Source organism: Balaenoptera borealis (genome assembly GCF_965194805.1).
Source record: "Balaenoptera borealis genome assembly, chromosome: 13".
NCBI classification, from domain to species: domain Eukaryota; kingdom Metazoa; phylum Chordata; class Mammalia; order Artiodactyla; family Balaenopteridae; genus Balaenoptera; species Balaenoptera borealis.
The window spans coordinates 52,226,467-52,248,784 of NC_138870.1; the positions used below are offsets into that span (position 1 = coordinate 52,226,467).

Consider the following 22,318-nt stretch of genomic DNA (forward strand, 5'->3'; position numbering starts at 1 on the left):
TGGACAGCTACATGTAAAAGAATGAAATTAGAACACTCCCTAACACCATACACAAAAATAAACTCAAAATGGATTAAAGACCTAAATATAAGGCCAGACACTATAAAACTCTTAGAGGAAAACATAGGCAGAACACTCTATGACATAAATCACAGCAAGATCCTTTTTGACCCACTCCTAGAGAAATGGAAATAAAAACAAAAATAAACAAATGGGACCTAATGAAACTTAAAAGCTTCTGCACAGCAAAGGAAACCATAAACAAGATGAAAATACAACCCTCAGAATGGGAGAGAATATTTGCAATTGAAGCAACTGACAAAGGATGAATCTCATGCAGCTCAATATCAAAAAACCAAACAACCCAATCCAAAAATGGGCAGAAGACCTAAATAGACATTTCTCCAAAGAAGATATACAGATTGCCAACAAACACATGAAAGGATGCTCAACATCATTAATCATTAGAGAAATACAAATCAAAACTACAGTGAGTTATCACCTCACACCGGTCAGAATGGCCATCATCAAAAAATCTACAAACAATAAATGCTGGAGAGGGTGTGGAGAAAAGGGAACCCTCTTGCACTCTTGGTGGGAATGTAAATTGATACAGCCACTATGGAGAACAGTATGGAGGTTCCTTAAAAAACTAAAAATAGAACTACCATATGACCCAGTAATCCCACTGCTGGGGCATATACCCTGAGAAAACCATAATTCAAAAAGAGTCCTGTACCACAGTGTTCATTCTAGCACTATTTACAATAACCAGGACATGGAAGCAACCTAAGTGTCCATCAACAGATGAATGGATAAAGAAGATGTGGCACATATATGCAATGGAATATTTCGCAGCCATATAAAGAAACGAAATTGAGTTATTTGTAGTGAGGTGGATGGTCCTATATACACTCCCAAATGTAAAACCGATAGCTAGTGGGAAGCAGCCACACAGCACAGGGAGATCAGCTCAGTGCTCTGTGATCACCTAGAGAGAGGGGTGGGATAGGGAGGGTAGGAGGGAGGGAGACGCAAGAGGGAAGAGATATGGAGATATATATATGTGTGTAGCTGATTCACTTTGTTATAAAGCAAAAACTAACACACCATTGTAAAGCAATTATACTCCAATAAAGATATTAAAAAAAAAAAAAAAGAAATCGTATTTTACCACAGTAAAAACCACATTGTTCATTCACTCAATAAACACATACTGACACCTCCTGGGTGCTAGACAGCAATGCTTTTTCATACGTCTGCCAACTCTAAAAAGAGAAGTACCTAAATATTTTGAGCAGTGACAATATCAATGAAACAAACATATAGTCTCCTAAAGTAACTAAGTCAAAAATGATGTTCATTTTAATTTGAAGTGTTTACTGGAAAAATCACTCTTTGCTTTATAATCAAGTCCCATGTATAATTAAAAATATGTCTTCATTTAGATTTTTTTAATATATAAATTTACTTATTTATTTATTTTTGGCTGCTTTAGGTCTTCATTGCTGTGCGCAGGCCTCCTCTAGTTGCGGCAAGGTGGGGGCTACTCTTCGTTGCGATGCGCGGGCTTCTCATTGCCGTGGCTTCTGTTGTTGCGGAGCGTGGGCTCTAGGTGCGCAGGCTTCTGTAGTTGCAGCACACGGACTCAGTAGTTGTGGCGCACGGGCTTAGTTGCTCCATGGCATGTGGGATCTCCCCAGATTAGGGCTCGAACCCATGTCCCCTGCATTGGCAGGCAGATTCTTAACCACTGTGCCACCAGGGAAGTCCTATTTAGAGAGATTTTGTTTTGAATATAAACTGAATCATTGACTGACACACACACGCCAATATACATACACACATACATATTTATTATGCATATATGAATGAATACATATATTTTTAAATAGTTTTGGTATATGATTAAGGTATTTTGTGTAATTCTTCAGTAATTGCCCAGGGCTTTTCTAAGCATTATATACCTTGCCCAAGAGAAAGCTTTCAGTAACTGTTTTTAAAAGAAATTAAAAACAAGTTCTTGACCAAAATATTACTAACTGTTTGTAAGGCAATTCTTAATAGCAAGATATAATATACTTTATGATTCCTCTTACATTCATTGAATACCATACCAAAAGTATCTATATCATCATAATTATGCCACTGTCTTCCTGAGACCTCTCTTACCTTCCCTGAGACTTGTTCCATTAATTGTCTCTTCTTTGTTCTATATCTTTGACCTCACCTCTTCACTGTCTTCCTTTCCACATATATACATGGTCAACTCTTTTTTTTTTTAATGGGGTGGGAGGGAGATGGAGTGAGGAGGACCCTTGACCTTGAAAAGGGTGGTCTGTCCTTTCTCCCTACTTTCTCATGTCCCATTCAATAGCCCTCATGTCTGCAGCTTAGCATAGTAGTTAAAGCTTAGATTTTGCAACTTGACTGCTTGTATTCAAATCCTAGTTCTGTTACTTGTAAATTGTGTGACCTTGGGTAAGAAACTTTTTAGTTTATCTGTTAAATGAAGATAACATGCTTAAGAAGTGCTTGGCACATAACAAGCAATGTGTAAGTATCAACTGCTGTTATATCATCACTGTGACCATCATACCACCCCATAGAAATTGTTTTTGGTAAGGTCATTCTTGACTCCCTGTTTCCTAGGCTCTTTGTAGCCCCTTTACCTTTGAGAAGTTGACATCTGCTTAAAAGTGACAAATCCCAGATCTATCTCCACCATACTTCTCCCTCCTGAGTTTCCCTCCAAAATATAACTATTAGATGGACATTTCTGCCTAAACAATATTACAGATAACTCAAACTCAGCATGTCTATGACTAAACATATTTCCTAGAAGCCCGATGCTTTTATTTATTATACTCCCTTATAGGTGCAACCATTAATTAACCCAAGTCAAAACCTGAGACTTACCACAAGTTCTATTCATTCTACTACCTCTTAAATGTCACTTGTATCTATCTTTTCCTTTCCTGTCAGTACAGTATTTTAATACTTGAGCATCATTTAAGTGAACTGTTGAAAAATACATCTAACTCATCTCTTTGTTCCATCATTTATCCTCTTCTAATCCATTTAGTACACTGCTCCCAGAGTCAGTTTTTAAAAGCAAATACCTCCTTGCTTAAAACTCATTTCCGGGACTCCCCTGGTGGTGCAGTGGTTAAGAATCCGCCTGCCAATGCAGGGGACACGGGTTCGAGCCCTGGTCCGGGAAGATCCCACATGCCGCGGAGCAGCTAAGCCCGTGCTCCACAACTACTGAGCCTGCGCTCTAGAGCCCGTGAGCCACAACTCCTGAAGCCTGCTTGCCTGGAGCCCCCTCACCGCCACTGGGGAAAGCCCACACAGCAACGAAGACCCAACGCAGACAAAAATTAATTAATTAATTAATTAATTTTTTTTTTTTTAAACCTCATTTCCTATCACCTAAAGGATGAAATCCAAACCGGACCCTACCTAGCTCTTTAACTAAAACTAAAGGTTCTTGGAATTCATTAAGTTTCAAATCTCTTTATATATAATGTTACCTCTTCCCTAGTTGACTTTCACACACACACATGCGTGCGTGCGCACACACATACAAACACACACACACCCCTTTTCCTCTATCTCTTCTGGACAAATACCTACTACACAGTAAGAATCATGAAATTAGAGGCTATCTTTGGTTTTCTTTTATATCCCCAATGTTTGGTATAATGCCACATAATAGTAACTACATTAGAACAGTGTTTCTCACAGTGTTTGGATGAGACAGTGCTGGTCAAAAATAAAATAACTATAGAAATTAAGTGTAAGTGAGTGATCCAGAACTTTTATAGCAGTTAGGTTAGTTTCATATCTATTAAATCTAATAATTTTAAAATGGGTCTTTTCTGTATGTTATTTCTTATTTCATTTTTCTAGTGGTTCATTTTTATTTTCTAAAAAACTTTATAGAAGTATCAGTCTGTGACAGTTTGAAAATTTAAAAAGATACTAGTCCTTCCACATAGATGATTTGAGAAGCACTGTATTAAGAAAATTTACCTGAAATATTTAGTACTTGACCTGTACCAGATTAATGATATTTCTGGAGCTGTCTAAATGTCAAAGAGCACAATAATTGTTAAAAGAATTATAGCTTGTAATATATATATTTACTTCTTGCAAAGACCTACCAATTTATATAAAGTCTAATAAACACTACAGCTTATGTTCTGCCGATGTAACCAGTCTGATAGCACTTGAATTGGGCTGCCATGTTAATCACAGCTTGGCAGAACATACCCTACTACTCTGCAAATTGTTTCTTGAATGATTTCACAGTGAATGGCATGAAAACATCATTTTAGAACAGTATTTCTGTATTTCTAGTCTCTTAACATAATGGTCTTCTGTTCTTAATATTTGTTGAGTGATTAATCAAATTTGAAGTTCTCTTTTATTATGAAAATAGTTAGAAACCTTCATAGTTATGTTATCACATAGTCCTTAAATTTCTGTTTCAACTCAGCTGAAATATTAATATTGTCAATTATGGGCCTAGTGTAATGAAATGATACAGAGAAATACATGACTTGGTAGTTCTTTTAAAGAATGTAGTAAGTCAGTTAAACTTTTTAAAAAAATTCTGCTGTCCCTTTCTTTATGCCTTAGCAGGATAACTAAAAGATGAACAAATCACATAATTCTTAATACTAATTTATTCAAAAATGTTTCTTCACTGAATATTATGTGCAGGGGACTGAACAAAACTATAAAACACTTGTTTTTTCTTAAAACCTTTCACAAAAAAAAAAAAAAAAAACAAACCTTTCACTATCTTGCTTGCTTAAAATATTGGCATTCATTTCATTGTGAGCCAGTTTTGAATTATTAATAGGGTAATGAATAAGCTACTAAACATTAAAATTGAACTAATAAGCTTTAGTTCTTTAAAATAAATATAACTTACACTAATATTTATTAATGTTATTAGAACCATTTAGCTTGAGCATGCTTCCCATAAACTGAATATCTAAACATAAAATCATTCAATAAATAGCCTGTTACTTAAAAAAAAAAAAAATTAAACAATTGCTGTTACAATCTAGTAGTTTTAAAACATCATACAACTACCTGAAGCTTATAGCATTGTTGTTGATCTAATCATTATCCCAGAAGCTTTCAAATTTATCTCTATTGCAAGTGGATCTTCTATCCAGTTTCTACTTTTAGCTTTTAATATGAAAAAATCACTGGTCTTTATATAATCATGCTTTTTAAATCGTGACATCTCTAGTTATAGGACTTACTCACTGCAAGTAACAGGGTAGTCCTTTTGACAAAATTTTCCTTCCTCAATCCTATAGATGAGGAGGGGAAAGGCATTGACATTTCTTTGCTAGCCAAAAGGTTTCCCATTAGTCTCATACTTCCCAAGCTTTCATAATAATTCTTAATTAAATTCAAGTAGTGTGTGAAGAGAGATTACATAGAATTTGAAGAAAGGGTGACAGCATGGACTTTAAATGAAGTTTAATTTTATTTATGTCCTAAGCATAGTGACCAGATTAATGATAAACGTGAATATGTTAGAACATCTTTGTCCAATTCAAAAATACTGCCTTTAGAACTACTTTATGTAAAATTTCAATATTTTAAGTCAAGTGTATGGCAGTTCTCTCTTCACTAACTAGGTGGGAGAGGGAAGAAAACAAAGTTTTTTTAAACTAAATAAATAAAAAGAAAGTTATATCCATGTATATATTACTTACACAAATTTGTTCTTTAAAGAAAGCTTGAAGAGAGAATGGAAATGTAAAGCAAAATAGAGCTATAGTTGTATTTGTTTTACTAAAATATATGGAGAAACTTCAGAATTGATCTCAAATATAATGAGATTTGCCTTTCCTGGGGAAAAAAAATAACAAAAAATAAAACATGAAGTGTCTTAAAAATATCTCATTTTCCAAACCTCCGTGGTGAAGGGGCAGGCTTATATTTGTAGTTCTTCATTGTAAAAGTCTACGTCATAGTTTTCTGTCTTATCCACTACTTTTTTACAGAATTTGAGCCAGTATCCCAGTTTTAATAAAATGCTTTGGAGTTATACAGTACCTTTTTAGAACGTTTATACTCTTGTCATGACGAATTGAAAAATAACAACATGACAAATTCGAAAATTCTTTATCCATCTAATCTTAAAATCCAAAACAAGATATTTGGAGGTATTCTAAGATTACTTTAACCATGGATTACTTTAGGTTTTATTTTTTAAATCATAAGAAAATAAAATGGTTTCCTCATTTTAGATTGGGTTTTTAGTATTGGTCAGTTTGAAAGTGTAGCTACTTTATGAGTTGTGAGTGGCGTTACATTTTGATCAGTTACAGAATGAGTTACACAACTCAAAGGCTTTAGGTAATCAAAAATTAAGTTTGTTTTCTTTCCTGTTCTAGTTACCGGTTTACTAAAATAGTGAGCATACATGATCACTTGAAAATTGGGCTTCTGGAGCACCTGAACAGAAAGGGAGTGGTTCATATTCAGCATTACAAAAGACAACTTTCTCTTTTTGAAGGGGATTACTTTGACTATTTTCCAGGTACTGGGGAAATTCCAGATTCATTACAAGTTATTGGGATGGCTATTAATTATTCATTTCCTAAAATATGTTGATTATAGACTTGAGATTTGGTTATATAGTAGAACTTTATTTCAATTCATCAATTTTTAAAAAACTATATAGAAGTTTATAGTGAAATACAAAATTGAGACTCTTACATGAGTCACTCTTTCAGAGAACTTGAGAAACATCAGTCTTACTGATCAGAACATATTTAATGGAAGAACTTTTTGAAAGTAATGTAAGAGGAATAGGATTTTTGCATGTGTATGTAAGGAAAAGTTATGTACAAAACATTGTAGTCTTTCCATGAAATTTAAGTAATGAGAGAGAATCATACTTCACATAATACTGCAATTTTAGGATGTTGGGTTAAGGGCAGAAATTTATAACCAGAGAGTTTTTCATGGATAATTAATACTTTATAAAATAGTCCAATGGTATATGCATTCTTTTTAAAGACGTTCTTCATGGTGACAGTGATTAAAGGTCTATATACATTGAGCCATATAGAATGTCCACTGGATGAGATACTTGATTATTTAGAAGAATTTTTTTAAGAATTGTGGTGTCTAGTTCCAGGTTGATTTGGGAAAAAGAGTCTTCATGAAAATATATTACCAAATATTTTTCTTTCACATATCTTTTACTTATATGGATTTATCTTGACAGTTATTTTTTGGAGTATTCACAATAGTTATTTTTCCCTCATTAGGAAAGCCTCTTTAGGCATTATTTGGACTTTATTTTTGAACTTGTAGAACTTTAAATAGGTTATAGTTATATAACAGGGTACAATTCAGATCTTAGTCAAGTGTTTTCCCACTGTTCTCAGTCTCTAAGGACTGATTTACTGTATAAGTTTTTATTCATTCATCACACCTTTATTACGGTATGTGCCAGGCATTGTGCTAGATGCTAAGTTCCAAAGGTGAATAAGACATGGACTCTGCTCTCAAGATAAGGACAGTCTAAGTGAGTTTAAGGTATAGCATTAGTCCAGAAGAAGGAATGTTAGTTCTTCCTTGAGGTGCTGAGATATTGAGATGAGTTTTAAAGAATAAGTAGGAATTTCTTACAGGGGAAGAATGTTCTAAGAAGGGGAGGAGTACATGCTAAGGCTCAGTCTTAATACGTTAAACTAAGGAATATATCTTAAGACCCTGTATTCAAATTCACATTCAAGAATACTCTTACTTGCAATTTCCATTTTAAATGCGTATGTGAACACAAGTAGAGAACTACAAAGCCATTTTGAGGAACAGATACATTTGCTCACAAAACGATTGGCTTGCACATAATACACCATTCTCGTCATTCCTCATGGATCAACATCTTTTCATGCTAGCTTATATCCTCAACCTTCCAGTTAGCCAGCTGTGAAGATGCTGTATCACAAAGGCTAACTTAATGAATGCCAAGTCTACCATACACTAAATATGAAATTTTAGTATTTCATATTACCATATACTAAATGTGAAATTTAGTTTTTTAATCCTTAGATCTTCAAATGCTCTTGTCAGTTTTGCACACTATTAACTTGCCTAGGGATCATAAAAAACATTTAAATAAATAATTTGCCTAGTTAACAAGTGCATTTGCCTGTTGATTAATGTAGCTTTTTTACTTTTTCTCTTTTGCATCAAGAATTGAAACTACTAGTACAGAATCTTTTTCTTCAGTCTGATTATTGCTTTATTTTTAACATGGTATTTGACAGAATTCTACCCAATTTAGGACCAACTCTAGACACAATTATAATACAAACAAAATGTGGCTTGAGATACGTGTTTTATGATCAGTCACATTACTTCATATATGGACCTCATTTTTTTGGTGACGACTTGTAAGAGGTGGTTCTTAAACTATGAAAGTGTTGGCATTTGTCAGTGTCAGGCAGTTGAAATCAAATGAATTAACAGAGGTGAAGCTCAAAATGGCATGTGACTATTAGAATGTCACAAAACTCATAAGTAGCTGTAAAAATAACATACTAATATTGTTTATATAATCCTTTTTATTTTTATCATACATTCATATATATTCTCAGGTTTTGTGGGGGTTTTTTAATTCTCAGTTTTTGCTAAGAAAAACCATGTATGTTAAGGATGAGGGTTTTTTTTTTTTTTTTTTTTTTTTTTTTGCAGTTCAGGAAGCATTGAGAATAAGAGATATATCCACATAGGCACAACATATGTTGTATGATTTCTAGTCCATATTACATTACTGGAGTAAAGTATCATGAGTTAAAAAGGACATTTCCTATGTCTACATATGTAGGACTTCTAATATATATATATGCCTTAAGAAAGGAATTGTTTTGAAACAGTCCCAATCAGATAGGAAAGTGATGTTTTTTATAATAGAAGAATCTTTGAGAGAAATGCTTCAGAACTCTGGTTATAGTTTTTATTATTGAACTAATGAAAGTTATCTTTATTCTTTAAAACATTGTATTTAATGGCAGCCAGTCCAAGTATCCAATTTTCTTGTAATTGTCAAAGATGTTCATGTTTCTAAGATAGCCTCATGTTAAAAGATTGAATAATGAGTTGCATAAATTAAAAATCAAGCTGTATTATGACCAAATTTAAGAAATGGGCTTCTTTTCTTCTACCAGAATGATGACATTGAATACTGATGTCACCTGGAGGAAATATTTTAGTTGTTTGAGCTCTATTCCAATAGTTCCTTGAAATTTATACCAAAAGAGAACTTTTAATGTTTAACTGGTTTTCATATTATTTCAAGAATATAGTGACTCCTATAATAACATATTCAAGGTGAAGGAGAAAATTACGGTATTTTCAAGATGAGGAAAAAAATCTAACATCAGTTTAGTTTTTAAACTATTATGATCTATGTATTAGAACAGTTAAACTGGCTATTGAATTTCTGTATTTGTGTTTTAGAAAATTTTTAGAAAAATTAAGGTTGTGAGTTCCTTGAAACATTATGTTCAGCAAATAAGATGCTTTGGGGGACCATTTAGGATTTAATAGTTTACATTTAAATATAAAGTTTATCTCAAAATATATTGGTTATGATATCTTGACAGGAAATACAGGCAGTTACTTATTAAGACTATTTCTGTTTTGTTGTTTAGTTTGTTATCAGTGAATTATAATCAGTTTCAAACTGGCATGAGTCACTATGAAAATAAGAACTGGTCTGTGTCACTGACTTTTTAAAAATCCAAGTAGAGGCCCACTACAAAGCAGATGGTAGATTAAATGAAAGTCAAACAAAAGGGGACCAGGGAGTTTTTAATAGATGCTGTCTTTTTGGATTTAGTATTCAGGTAGAAGTGCTTGAAGAAACTTTTGAAATTATTCATTACAAGCAAAAATATTTTTGCCTCACTTTGTGATATTTCATTCAACAAAAGTTGAGTACTCTGTGCCAAACGTTGAAAGAAAAGAGTTAAAAAAAAGAAGAAGAAATGGAGGATAAATACATTAGTAAATATAGGCAAAAAACATTTTAACTAAGCATGCATTTATTGTATACATGCTAAATGCCAAGGGACATTGTGCTCAGTGCTAGAGACATGAATTTAAAGGATATCATGATTCCTGCTCTCGTGGAAGTCTCAGTCCATTTGGCAAGACAGACAACCTAAAAATTAAAATTACAGTATATTATAAAATAAATGCTGTAATAGTAAGCACTAAGCAATAAGGAAAGATATAGGAGGAAGCACTATAAGGGAACCTGGGAATCCTTCCTAGACAGGATACCTGAATGGTTTAGTAGAAGTTAGTAAGGCAAAGAAGGTATATTTCACATAGGTAGAGTAATGAGAACTTATAAAGTGAGAGAATGCATGGAGGTCAAAGAACCACAAGTAATCAAATAAGGCTGGGATGGAAGTTTTTTTGTTTTTTGGTTTTTTTAAAGGTATTTTATTGACAAGGCATGTAAATAGATGGGCAAAAGACAGACCCTTCTAAAGATTTGAAATTTTCATCTGAAATTGCTATTAAAGGATTTGTAGCAAGGAAGTGACATAATTAAGTCATAAATTTTAGTGACAAATTTTAGAAAGATCACTCTGGATGCTATGGAAAGCTAAAAAGATTTTCAATTATAGTTGGAAGCTCTTTGCAAGATAAGGATAAACATGAATAATTAGGTAAAAACAAAGCTCAAGAATTATTCATGTTTGCACAACTTGATTTTTTGAAGTGTTTAAACGGTAAAGCATTAGGTTTATATAATTGTTACACGCAGTAGTAGAATATTATATTCTTAGTATAACCCTGAGCTGATCAAATATAAGGATTTGAAAACTAATTGATAATTGTTGTAAATGCTGTCTGACCTCCAGTTTGCCTCATCGACTATTTAGTGTTGGTCCTTTTTGTACTAAATGAGATGATACTGCTAAGTGATGGCATTTATGCCCTGTGTAGTCATGGTATATTCTGGGTTGCCTGGCCCGACCTCCAGTGCTGGGTTTATAATTAAAATGACATATATTACAAAAAGAAAAGAGAAAATGAAACTCAGAAGGCCTGTAAGATTATGAAAGTTTGAGATATAAAAGGAATTAAGAGGAAAGGTAGAAAAAAAATCCCTTCCCTAATTATTTCCTACACTGTAGCTTACCTCTTGTTCACATAAAATATTTTACTGCTGAAAAAGACATGTAAATAACTGTACAGCCTGTATAGCCCACCTCAAACATTTTTTAACTGTTGATATTATTTTCATTGCCTAAGAATAATACAGTAACAAGTTCCATGATATTATAAAGAGTTCTCCCTTTTACCTTGAGGTAGGGGCCAGACTACCAGTTTGGATAGTATTATTTTTATTAGAAAATTCCAAAATAGATATCATAGTTACATGAGTACACATAAATTGATTTATAATTGAAACCACAAAATATAACCATAGCCATAATCTATTTTTAAGAATTGAATATGCTTAATTTTGGAGTTTTAGCCGAACAGTATATGACATATAGTCATAGTTTATAGCATCCAAGTTATCAGCATGAACTCAGCAGGCTGAACCTTTCATAGTTACCAAAACTATTTAACTTATTCCATATGAGTGGTAAGCAAGCTTTGAAAAACTTTTATTTCCATTAATATAAGTCTGAACTGTCATAAGAACAGGTTTCTACTACTTTACGTGCAAGCAACCAGCTTCACTTAAGGCACTTTGTCACTTTACTCCAAGACAAATATCTTCCTGCAGCCAAAAAAATGTTAACCTGTATGACCGTATGTCTGTGTCAGTCATTACATGTTCTAATTAATGGCTCTAGACATCTACTTGATAAAGTAATATTCGGTTCAAAATGAAGTCACATTTTATGGTATTATCAACTTAAAAAATTATTTCATCTTGAGATAAAATATTGTGGAAAAACTGTACCTCCGCCATCTCTTTTATTTTAAATCCTAAATTATTTAATTCAAAATGGAACAGAGCTGGAGAATTAACTTATTCTTAATTTTAATCTTGCCATAAAGGAAAGTTGGATTGTTGTGTTATTAAAGAAGAGCTAGAAGAAGTAAGAACACAGTTAGCCAGAGTTCACATAACAAAAGTTTGTTTTCTGAGGTTCAGCTGATCTGTACTCTCCCTTCTAAAAATGGTTGATCCAAAAGGAAAGTTTAGAAGGCTGCTCTTTCATGATAAGGAACTGACAATGGAAGCAGTAAATACCTCTTTAAAGTTCATTTCTTGCTTGCGCTCTGTCTCAGTTTTTACCTACTCAGGCTAATTTGCAGATGCCTGGGACGATTAGACAATCCATAATTTCTACCACTCAAGTAAAAGAAGGAAAGAAAATTCTGAGCTTCTCTCCCAGTTAACCAGTAGTTTGCTGTGGTTAAAATTAATGCAGATTTTACAGCAACAAATATTAGCGTTTTCATTTACTATAAGTAATTGACTTGAAATTTGGGAAATGAATAGTTGAGTACATCATTTGAGTGTTTATTTGATCAGTTACTTATTAGTGCAAGAGGTCATTTTGTAAATTTTTCTCTGTGTATTATCACTTTGTTTCTCTCTACATTTTAACATGTTTAACGTGTGGTTTCTTTTACTTGAAAATATATTTTATTCTTTGCAGTGTTTGAGCAATACACCTCCACTTACTGAATATTTCCTGAATGATAAGTATCAAGAAGAACTGAATTTTGACAATCCCTTAGGAATGAGAGGTGAAATAGCTAAATCTTATGCTGAATTGATCAAGCAAATGTGGTCTGGAAAATTTAGCTATGTCACACCAAGAGCCTTTAAGGTTAGTATGGTAAATACATTTTCAACAAGGCCTATATCACACCCAAGAGGACAAAAATCTTTGGGAAAAGGGCAAAAAATCATAGCTATTACAATGGTTTGTGGCCCTCCAAAGGGACTCAGCACATAAATACATACACAGCATATATGGTATTAAATTTTCAGGGTGGGGCACATAATAGATGATTAATTTAAACTGTCCAAAAAGAGTTCTGGAGGATGGTAAAGGAAATAATGAAATAAAGTTTGAGAAACACTGGTATGGTTCAAAATGACCATAGACAGCAGTGAGCATTTGCATACTGTTTTAGAATACAGCACATCTCTAAGAAACCTACATAAATATTTTATACAAATGTAAAGACTAAATTTGGGCATGTCATTAAACTCTAAGAACTCTATTTTGCAAGTCATTGTTGGTTCGAAAAATTACTGAAATGAAACTGGTCTGCAAAGTAAGCACTAAATATTAATTAAATATATTTTCAATATAATTCTTAAACTTCTATGTTTTTTCTTATTTGTGAAGTAGTTAATTCTTAGAATCAAAATCTCAAGTAATTTAGTTTGTCATTCAAATAAGAATTGAACTGAAATTTAGCTTTATATTGTTAAAGTTTTCCTAATTAATTATATGGGTGAGATTTATGAGAAATTTTAAACGTTTGAAGAAAATAAGCAGTTTTCAACCGTTTTTTATACAACTTAAATGATGTTCATATAGAACATGGACTGGGCAACATTTTATTAACTATGTACTAGTTCTTAAAAAATAAAAAACAAATCAAAAGAAGTCCTGCATTTATGTTCCTTAACTTTCCAAACTTAGGACAAACTAGTTCAGACAAGTCATTTCTCAACCCTTATCCATGATTCCAATTAGTTTCATTTTACAAGATGTTCTCAATTATGTGTAAATAGGTCCTTGATATCTGACTTTTTTCTTTTACATTTCTTTTCAGTCTCTTCAAAAAAATACTTAGCACTGCAAAGACTAGGAAAATTATATATAACATGAATATTCTTTTTAGCTCTATGAGATTTATCCTCTCCTTACACACAAACTAAATGAGAGCATTGTACTTTTTTCAGGTGACCCAGAAATGTTACTGAATTTTAAGTCTTTAGTGTTTCCCAAACCTTCGTACAAAACTATACCATATTTTCTCAATGTTCTCTCCTTAGGTCAACATTTCTTTTCTATTTTACAGGTTAGTTATCATTATTAAAATATTTTTAGATATGTAATTCTTTTTTTTTTAATTAATTTATTTATTTATTCATGGCTGTGTTGGGTCTTCGTTTCTGTGTGAGGGCTCTCTCCAGTTGCGGCAAGTGGGGACCACTCTTCATCGCGGTGCGCGGGCTTCTCACTATCACGGCCTCTCTTGTTGCGGAGCACAGGCTCCAGACGCGCAGGCTCAGTAATCGTGGCTCACGGGCCCAGTTGCTCCGTGACATGTGGGATCTTCCCAGACCAGGGCTCGAACCCGTGTCCCCTGCAGTGGCAGGCAGATTCTCAACCACTGCGCCACCAGGGAAGCCCCTAGATATGTAATTCTTTACGTGTATTTATCCATATGTAATTATCATATCTGCATATGACTGCAAAAGTGCCTCAAGTTGATTTGAGGGTTACAAATAAATTTTAGGAAGTAGGTGAATTCACAAATATGGAATCCGTGAATAATGAAAATTGACTATATATTTTTTAAATCAATCTTGTCCCTAGAACTGATTTTATAGTTTTGCTTCTCTTACAGACACAGGTAGGACGTTTTGCACCTCAGTTCTCTGGATACCAGCAACAAGACTGTCAGGAACTATTAGCTTTCCTATTAGATGGACTACATGAGGATTTGAATAGAATTAGGAAAAAACCATATATACAATTAAAAGATGCTGATGGAAGACCAGATAAGGTAAATTTAACCATATTTTTGTCACCATTGTTATAATAACGTGGTATCTCTTTGTAATATTTGTCTGTTTTCCTTACAGGTAGTTGCTGAAGAAGCCTGGGAAAACCATTTAAAAAGAAATGATTCTATCATAGTAGATATATTTCATGGCCTTTTTAAATCAACTTTAGTTTGTCCTGAATGTGCTAAGATTTCAGTAACATTTGATCCTTTTTGTTACTTGACACTTCCATTGCCCATGAAAAAGGAACGTACCTTGGAAGTTTATTTAGTTAGAATGGATCCACTTACGAAACCTATGCAGGTAGGAAGTGATTAATTTCTTTGCATTTGTTATTTTTATAAAAGATTAGTGTTGAGTCCTCATGCCTCAAGTACAATTCTATGATAATAAGCTGTTTTGCATAAGAGATTTTTATACACTAATTAGTACAACTTTTCAGAATCTTGAAAGGGTGTGGGATGTGTAAAGTACCATTATTTGTCATGTAAAAACAAAATTCTCAAAGACTTTTTCTTATCAAAGAAAAATGAGAGGTGGTTTGATTTTACAATATTGGTATGAATATTAGCTTACAAAGATTAATAACATAGTAATTTCCCAATTTTCCAACTTGAACTTTCTTTAATGTTCACTGTAATTTTTCTCCTACTGGCTGTTGGAAGAGAAACTGATACTGGCTATACATTTTGATTCATATTATGATAAGATAATGGTATATATTTTTTTAACATCTTTATTGGAGTATAATTGCTTTACAATGTTGTGTTAGTTTCTGCTGAATAACAAAGTGAATCAGTTATATGTATACATATATCCCCATATCCCCTCCGTCTTGCGTCTCATTCCCACCCTGCCTATCCCACCCCTCTAGGTGGTCACAAAGCACCGAGCTGATCTCCCTGTGCGATGCAGCTGCTTCCCACTAGCTACCTATTTTACGTTTGGTAGTGTATATATGTCAGTGCTACTCTCTCACTTTGTCCCAGCTTACCCTTTGCCCTACCTGTGTCCTCAAGTCCATTCTGTATGTCTGCATCTTTATTCCTGTCCTGCCCCTGCCTTTTTTTTTTTTTTAGATTCCATATATATGTGTTAGCATACGGAATTTGTGTTTCTCTTTCTTACTTCACTCTCTATGGCAGACTCTAGGACCATCCACCTCACTACAAATAACTCAATTTCATTTCTTTTTATGGCTGAGTAATATTCCATTGTATATATGTGCCACATCTTCTTTATCCATTCACCTGTCAATGGACACTTAGGTTGCTTCCATGTCCTGGCTATTGTAAATAGTGCTGCAATGAATATTGTGGTACATGACTCTTTTTGAATTATGGTTTTCTCAGGGTATATGCCCAGTAGTGGGATTGCTGGGTTGTATGGTAGTTCCATTTTTAGTTTTCTAAGGAACCTCCATACTGTTCTCCATAGTGGCTGTATCAATTTACATTCCCACCAAGAGTGCAAGAGGGTTCCCTTTTCTCCACACCCTCTCCAGCATTTATTGTTTGTAGATTTTTTGATGATGTTCGTTCTGACTGGTGTGAGGTGCTACCTCATTGTAGTTTTGATTTGCATTTCTCTAATGGTTAGTGATGTTGAGCATTTTTTCATGTGTTTGTTGGCAATCTGTATATCTTCTTTGGAGAAATGTCTATTTAGGTCTTCTGCCCATTTTTGGATTGGGTTGTTTGTTTTTTTGATATTGAGCTGTATGAGCTACTTGTATATTCTGGAGATTAATCCTCTGTCAGTTGCTTCATTTGCAAATGTTTTCTCCCATTCTGAGGGTTGTCTTTTCGTCTTGTTTATGGTTTCCTTTGCTGTGCAAAAGCTTTTAAGTTTCATTAGGTCCCATTTGTTTATTTTTGTTTCTATTTCCATTTCTCTGGGAGGTGGGTCAAAAGGAAGATGCTGTGATTTATGTCATAGAGTGTTCTTCCTGTGTTTTCCTCCAAGAGTTTTATAGTTTCTGACCTTACATTTAGGTCTTTAATCCATTTTGAGTTTATTTTTGTGTATGGTGTTAGGCAGTGTTCTAATTTCATTCTTTTACATGTAGCTGTCCAGTTTTCCCAGCACCACTTATTGAAGAGGCTGTCTTTTCTCCATTGTATACTTTTGCCTCCTTTATCAAAGATAAGGTGACCATATGTGGGTGGGTTTATCTCTGGGCTTTCTATCCTGTTCCATTGATCTGTATTGCTGTTTTTGTGCCAGACCCATACTGTTGATTACTGTAGCTTTGTAGTATAGTCTGAAGTCAGGGAGCCTGATTCCTCCAGCTCTGTTTTTCTTTCTCAAGATTGCTTTTGGCTATTCAGGGTCTTTTGTGTTTCCATACAAATTGTGAAATTTTTTGTTCTAGTTCTGTGAAAAATGCCCTTGGTAGTTTGATAGGGATTGCATTGAATCTGTAGCTTGCTTTGGATAGTATAGTCATTTTCACAATGTTGATTCTTCCAATCCAAGAACATGGTATATCTCTCCATCTGTTTGTATCGTCTTTAATTTCTTTCATCAGTGTCTTTTAGTTTTCTGCATACAGGTCTTTTGCCTCCTTAGATAGGTTTATCCCTAGGTATTTTAATTTTTTTGTTGCAGTGGTAAACGGGAGTGTTTCCTTAATTTCTGTTTCAGATTTTTCATCATTAGTGTATAGGAATGCAAGAGATTTCTGTGCATTAATTTTGTATCCTGCTACCTTACCAAATTCACTGATTAGCTCTAGTAGTTTTCTGTTAGCATCTTTAGGACTCTCTATGTATAGTCTCATGTCATCTTCAAATAGTGACAGTTTTACTTCTTGTTTTCCAATTTGGATTCCTTTTATTTCTTTGTCTTTTCTGTTTGCTGTGGCTAAAACTTCCAAAACTATGTTGAATAATAGTGGCGAGAGTGGGCAACCTTGCCTTCTTACTGATCTTAGAGGAAATGGTTTCGATAATGGTATATTCAAATACCTGTAATTTTTAGGCATCTTAAGAACCTGGAAAAGAAGTGGAGATTTAGTTAGGCTAAAAATGCTTGCTTCAATAATGTTCTAATCTTTTAACAGTTTGGGGTATCAAATAACACTTAGTCTATGCAAGAGCCCTGTGCTAGACCTTAATATCAGTTGTCTGCCTGATTCCATTGCCTAGTGTTATAATTGGATTATTTTACATTTTATGGAGCAAAACACTATATTTTCTCCCTTTATTAATCAGTTAATCCTTTTCTGACACTTGACCCACCCTAATAAAAGTATTTCCTTCCTTTTGTACCTTCTGTTACCCTAATTTCTATTATAGCACTTACCAAATTTTATTATGACCTTTGGTTTACTTTAACTTTTGTCCCCTAGACCATGAACTCTTTGAAGAAAAGGACTTTGTAAATCTTTGTATTCCCAACCCTCATGACTTAGAAGTGTTCAAAAATTTTATTCATTCAAATGGGCACCTACTGATTGTAAAGCTCTGGTAAACAAAACAGACGTAGTTCCTACTTTAGAAGATTCTTTACTAAAGATCTTAGTTTAGGGTTCCAGCCAGAAGTGCAGTTTGTTAGAGACTATTAGTTGTATTAGTCTGCTTGGGCTGCCATAACAAAATACCATAGACTGAGGGACTTAAACAACAGAAATTTATTTCCCCACAGTTCTGGAGGCTGGAAGTCTAAGACGAGAGCCAGCCTGGTGGTTTCTAGTGCAGACTCTTCCTCACTTACAGATGGCCGCCTGCTCTGCTGTGTCCTCACAGGGCAGGGAGAGAGACTGGGAGCACAAGCTTTCTGGTGTCTCTTCTTACAAGGATGCTAATCCCATCATGAGGCCCCCACCTTCATGATATCATCTAAATCTCTCAAAGGCCCCATCTCCAAATACCATCACATTGGTTGTCAGGGCTTCACATAGGAATTTTGAGACGACAGAATTCAGTCCATAGCAGTGTTCATGAAATCTATATGAAAGGTATGCTTTGAACAAAATTGTCATCATACCATTCATTTAGTGGAAGTGTTTGGGTTTACTGTCAACAGGGCACAGAATATGAAGTATTCATAAAAATATAGTACTTTAATCCAAAATAATTAAAGTTGGTAGAGACAAGTCATGTACTCAGTTATGCAAATTTCACCCATCTCTTTTGCTATTTATATATTTGCTTCATGAACTCATTGAACCTGGTGTCTTCATGTCAGTATTTCATCCAGCAGTGCTGAGAATATTTTAGAGAACAAGAGAGACATGGCACTTGCCCTTATCCATGAGCAAGGTTAATAAATACCTGCTTTTATTTTTGGCCAGGGGCATATATGTTCACATATCTAAAATCACATCCTTTAGATACTCACTTATTCACTTGTTCACAAGTATAGGATTTTTAACATTCTTTCCAGTGGAGAGAAGGTATAGCAATGCTAAACTACATCCTTAACCTCTCTAGTTTGTAACTTTACAAATATATGCCAGTGAGTGTAATGGAATAAGAGAGGAGTATAAAAAAATGAGTAAAAATTTATTGCAACATAAAATAAATGTACTCTATTTCTCTATACTCATTTGTTAAAGATAGTACTTTCCCCTGCCAATAATACAACATCTATTATATAGAAGCAAATTGAAATCAAATTGCACATTAACCTGGAAAGTATGTGTTGAATGGTCTTCTGTAATTTGGGTTTTAAATTATTTTTCCAGCAATGTGAATTTCACGAATTTACCTCTTTTCTCACTTGGTGACCAGAAGCATAAATTTGTGGAGGTTAGAGCCATGATCAGCACAGAGGAATTGGGATTTTTTTTTCCTCTTGGAGACAGTAACAACTCAAATCCAAAATGATCACCTCATTAACACTGTGCTTTAACCAGCTCTAGAGGGAAAGGTAATTAGCTAGGTTAGCCCACTTGATGAGTTTTCCCATCACTGAAGTTGATTTGAGTCATGGAAGTTTATTTGTAATTGTGTTGAACATGTGTTATGTATTGGACTCACATACTGTGCAAGATGCTGGAAGTACAAGGGTGTTCCTAGTCCTTGTTCTCAAGAAGCTTTTCATACAGTGTGAAAAGTGCTCTGACAGGGTGCTGTAGGGATATACAGAAGGAATAACCTACCCAAACTGGTGATGATGCCTTTGCTGAATCCTGAAGGATGATTAGGTTTTAAATTTAATCACATGAAAATTGGGAATAAAGTATTATAGAACAAGAGAGTGACACGTACAAAGGGCTGAAGGCAAAAGAGAATGTGGCCCACTTCTGGAAACTACAAGTAGATAATATGGTAAGCAGAAGCTAGATCACAAAGAACGTTGATGCTTTCATAGGAAGTTTGGACTTCATCCTAAAAGACTAAGGGAGCCATTAAAATGTATTAAGTATAAAGAGATTGTGTGGTCAGATTTGTATTTCAGAAAGAACACTCTGGCTAGTGTAAAGATTGGATTGGAGGGGCTTAGATCAGATGTACTAAGACCAGGTCGGAGGTTTTTGCAGTGATGCAATGACAGAGGACAAGGGCTTGAACTCTTAAACTAAGTGTCAGGATGGCAGTCAGATAGAAGAACCAGTTGAATATAGGAGTTGAAAATGTATTAAGAGTATTCAAGTTTATTGAATTGGAAAACTGAGGAGAGAATGGTACTATTTGTTTTAATGGGAGATATAGGAAGAATGGTTTAAGAAGAAACCTATTTTAGGATTGGATGTGTTCACCTAACATGACCTAAATCTGTGTTTAGTATTGGACAAGTTGAGATTCATGAGGAAAATTTAGGAGAGATATCAATAGGCCTTGACTTTATGTATGTAGACTAGAGGAGAGAGGTCTGTGCTTGAGATATAAATTGGGTGGTTAGCTCTATGAAGATGGTAGTGAATGTCTTAGAAGGATGAGATCACCCAAATGATCATCTAAATCAGAACTGTTTTAAAAATAAAAAGGGCCATATTAATAATTATACCAGGACAGCAGGCTAATCTAGGACTCACCAAAGCAAACTGGGATATATTGTCACCTAGTCTAAGGAAAGCATATAGAATCAAGAAGGCTGAGGATAAAACTCTGAAGGATAATGCTAGAGGGTAGTTCTTTACTCAAAAGAAGGTGTGACCAGGACATTAAAGAATAAGAAGTGTAGTGTCATAGGGAGAGGAAAATTTTGAAGGAGGCAGTCGTCAGCAGTAATGCTGCAGAGAGTTCAATAAAGTAAGGACTGATAAAGATTTGGTTAAATGATAGTATTGACAGCCTTGGTAACAGGTTAAATAAAGAGGTGAAGGCAAAAGCCAGGAGTGGATAAATAGGTGAATGAGAGATAAAGAAGTTACGATAGTCAGTGTAGACATTACTTTTAACAAGGTTATTTATAAAGCAGAGGAGAAAGGGAGATAATTAGTGGAAAATTATTAGAAAACAGTGAGAGACTGTTTTGTTTTTTGAGACTTGTATACAGTTCAGTGCTTTTATAAGAGTCAAGATAAAATGAAATAAAGGATAATTGCTGGGTTTATGTTCTAGAGCAGCGGTCCCCAGCCTTTTTAGCACCAGGGACTGGTATCGTGGAAGACAGTTTTTCCACGGAATGGAGGCAGGGGTTGGGGTGGGGGGATGGTTCAGGCGGTAATGCAAGCGATGGGGAGTGATGGGGAGCCATGGGGAGCGGCAGAGGAAGCTTCGCTCGCTCGCCTGCCACTCACCTCCTGCTGTGCGACCCAGTTCCTAACAGACTGCAGAACAGTACTGGTCTGCGGCCCGGGGGTTGGGGACCCCTGTTCTAGAGGAGACAGAAAAGGATAGATGCCAGGGTTAGCCTTGAATGGGAAGAGTAACACCTGATTCTCTTTCCTTGTGTCAAAAGAGACAGAGAAAAGGACCTTTTAGACTCAAGTTTGTAGGGGGAACAGTAAGTTGGAGATTTTCCTATCCAGTAGCCTATATTTTTCTCAGTGAAACAGGTATTCTGCTGATAGTGAGGGGAAAAGTGGTAAAATTAAAAGCCTAAGAAATGGTGAAGATTTTAAATAGTTATTGAGAAAAATAAGAGAATAAGTGAATAAAGGCTACACAGAAGAATTTCTGGCTGGTGTTGAAGGATCCGTTGAGATTGAGCACTGTGAGTCTGTAGTACACCAGTCTCTGAAGTTGAGCAGTTTACTCCAGCAATCTAAACAACTCTGAGAAAGTATAGCAAGAATAAAACTGAATAATAAAGTAATTAAAGTTTTTGCAATGAGTGGTTGAAGGGATGCATCATGGGGGTGGAAGGGCATGGAGATAGTAGGGAGCTGATAAACTAGGAGAAAATTGAGAATTAGAAGGACTAGATATCTCAGTGCAAGCCAAGAATAGGAAAGAATGAGTTTCCAGGAAAAGTAAATAGTGATTAAACAGTTAAGAGTTTACGATGTCAGAGGTGGTGCAGTAGATGGCAAGATCCAAGAAGTGAACTACAGTTGAATGCAAGTGTAGGTCTTTGAATTGAGGAGTCAAGGAACAATAAGATAAACCATCCATGTGGATTTTGTCACCCAGAATG

The 22,318-nt window shown here is 34.6% G+C and overlaps 1 protein-coding gene and 1 long non-coding RNA gene across 9 annotated transcripts in view; one reads left to right on the forward strand and one right to left on the reverse strand.

Moving 5' to 3' along the window:
* USP15 (ubiquitin specific peptidase 15) overlaps positions 1 to 22,318 on the forward strand; it is a 122,363-nt gene that overhangs the window by 83,171 nt on the left and 16,874 nt on the right. For 6 of the 8 annotated variants that reach the window (XR_014233484.1, XM_082351205.1, XM_082351207.1 and 3 more), the window contains 3 exons: positions 12,693 to 12,866; positions 14,629 to 14,787; positions 14,867 to 15,091. Coding sequence is in view for 7 of the 8 variants with exons in the window: in XM_082351205.1 (XP_082207331.1) it covers positions 12,693 to 12,866; positions 14,629 to 14,787; positions 14,867 to 15,091 (558 nt within the window). In the remaining variant the exon portion in view is untranslated. Of the gene's footprint in view, positions 1 to 6,431; positions 6,578 to 12,692; positions 12,867 to 14,628; positions 14,788 to 14,866; positions 15,092 to 22,318 lie in introns of those variants that run through there. The other 2 variants (XM_082351211.1, XM_082351212.1) reach the window with 2 other exon arrangements.
* Positions 1,465 to 6,424, reverse strand: LOC309609602. The gene is made up of 2 exons (XR_014233508.1): positions 4,804 to 6,424; positions 1,465 to 4,773 (listed from the first exon to the last, which is right to left on the reverse strand). It is a non-coding gene; the product is annotated as an uncharacterized lncRNA (long non-coding RNA).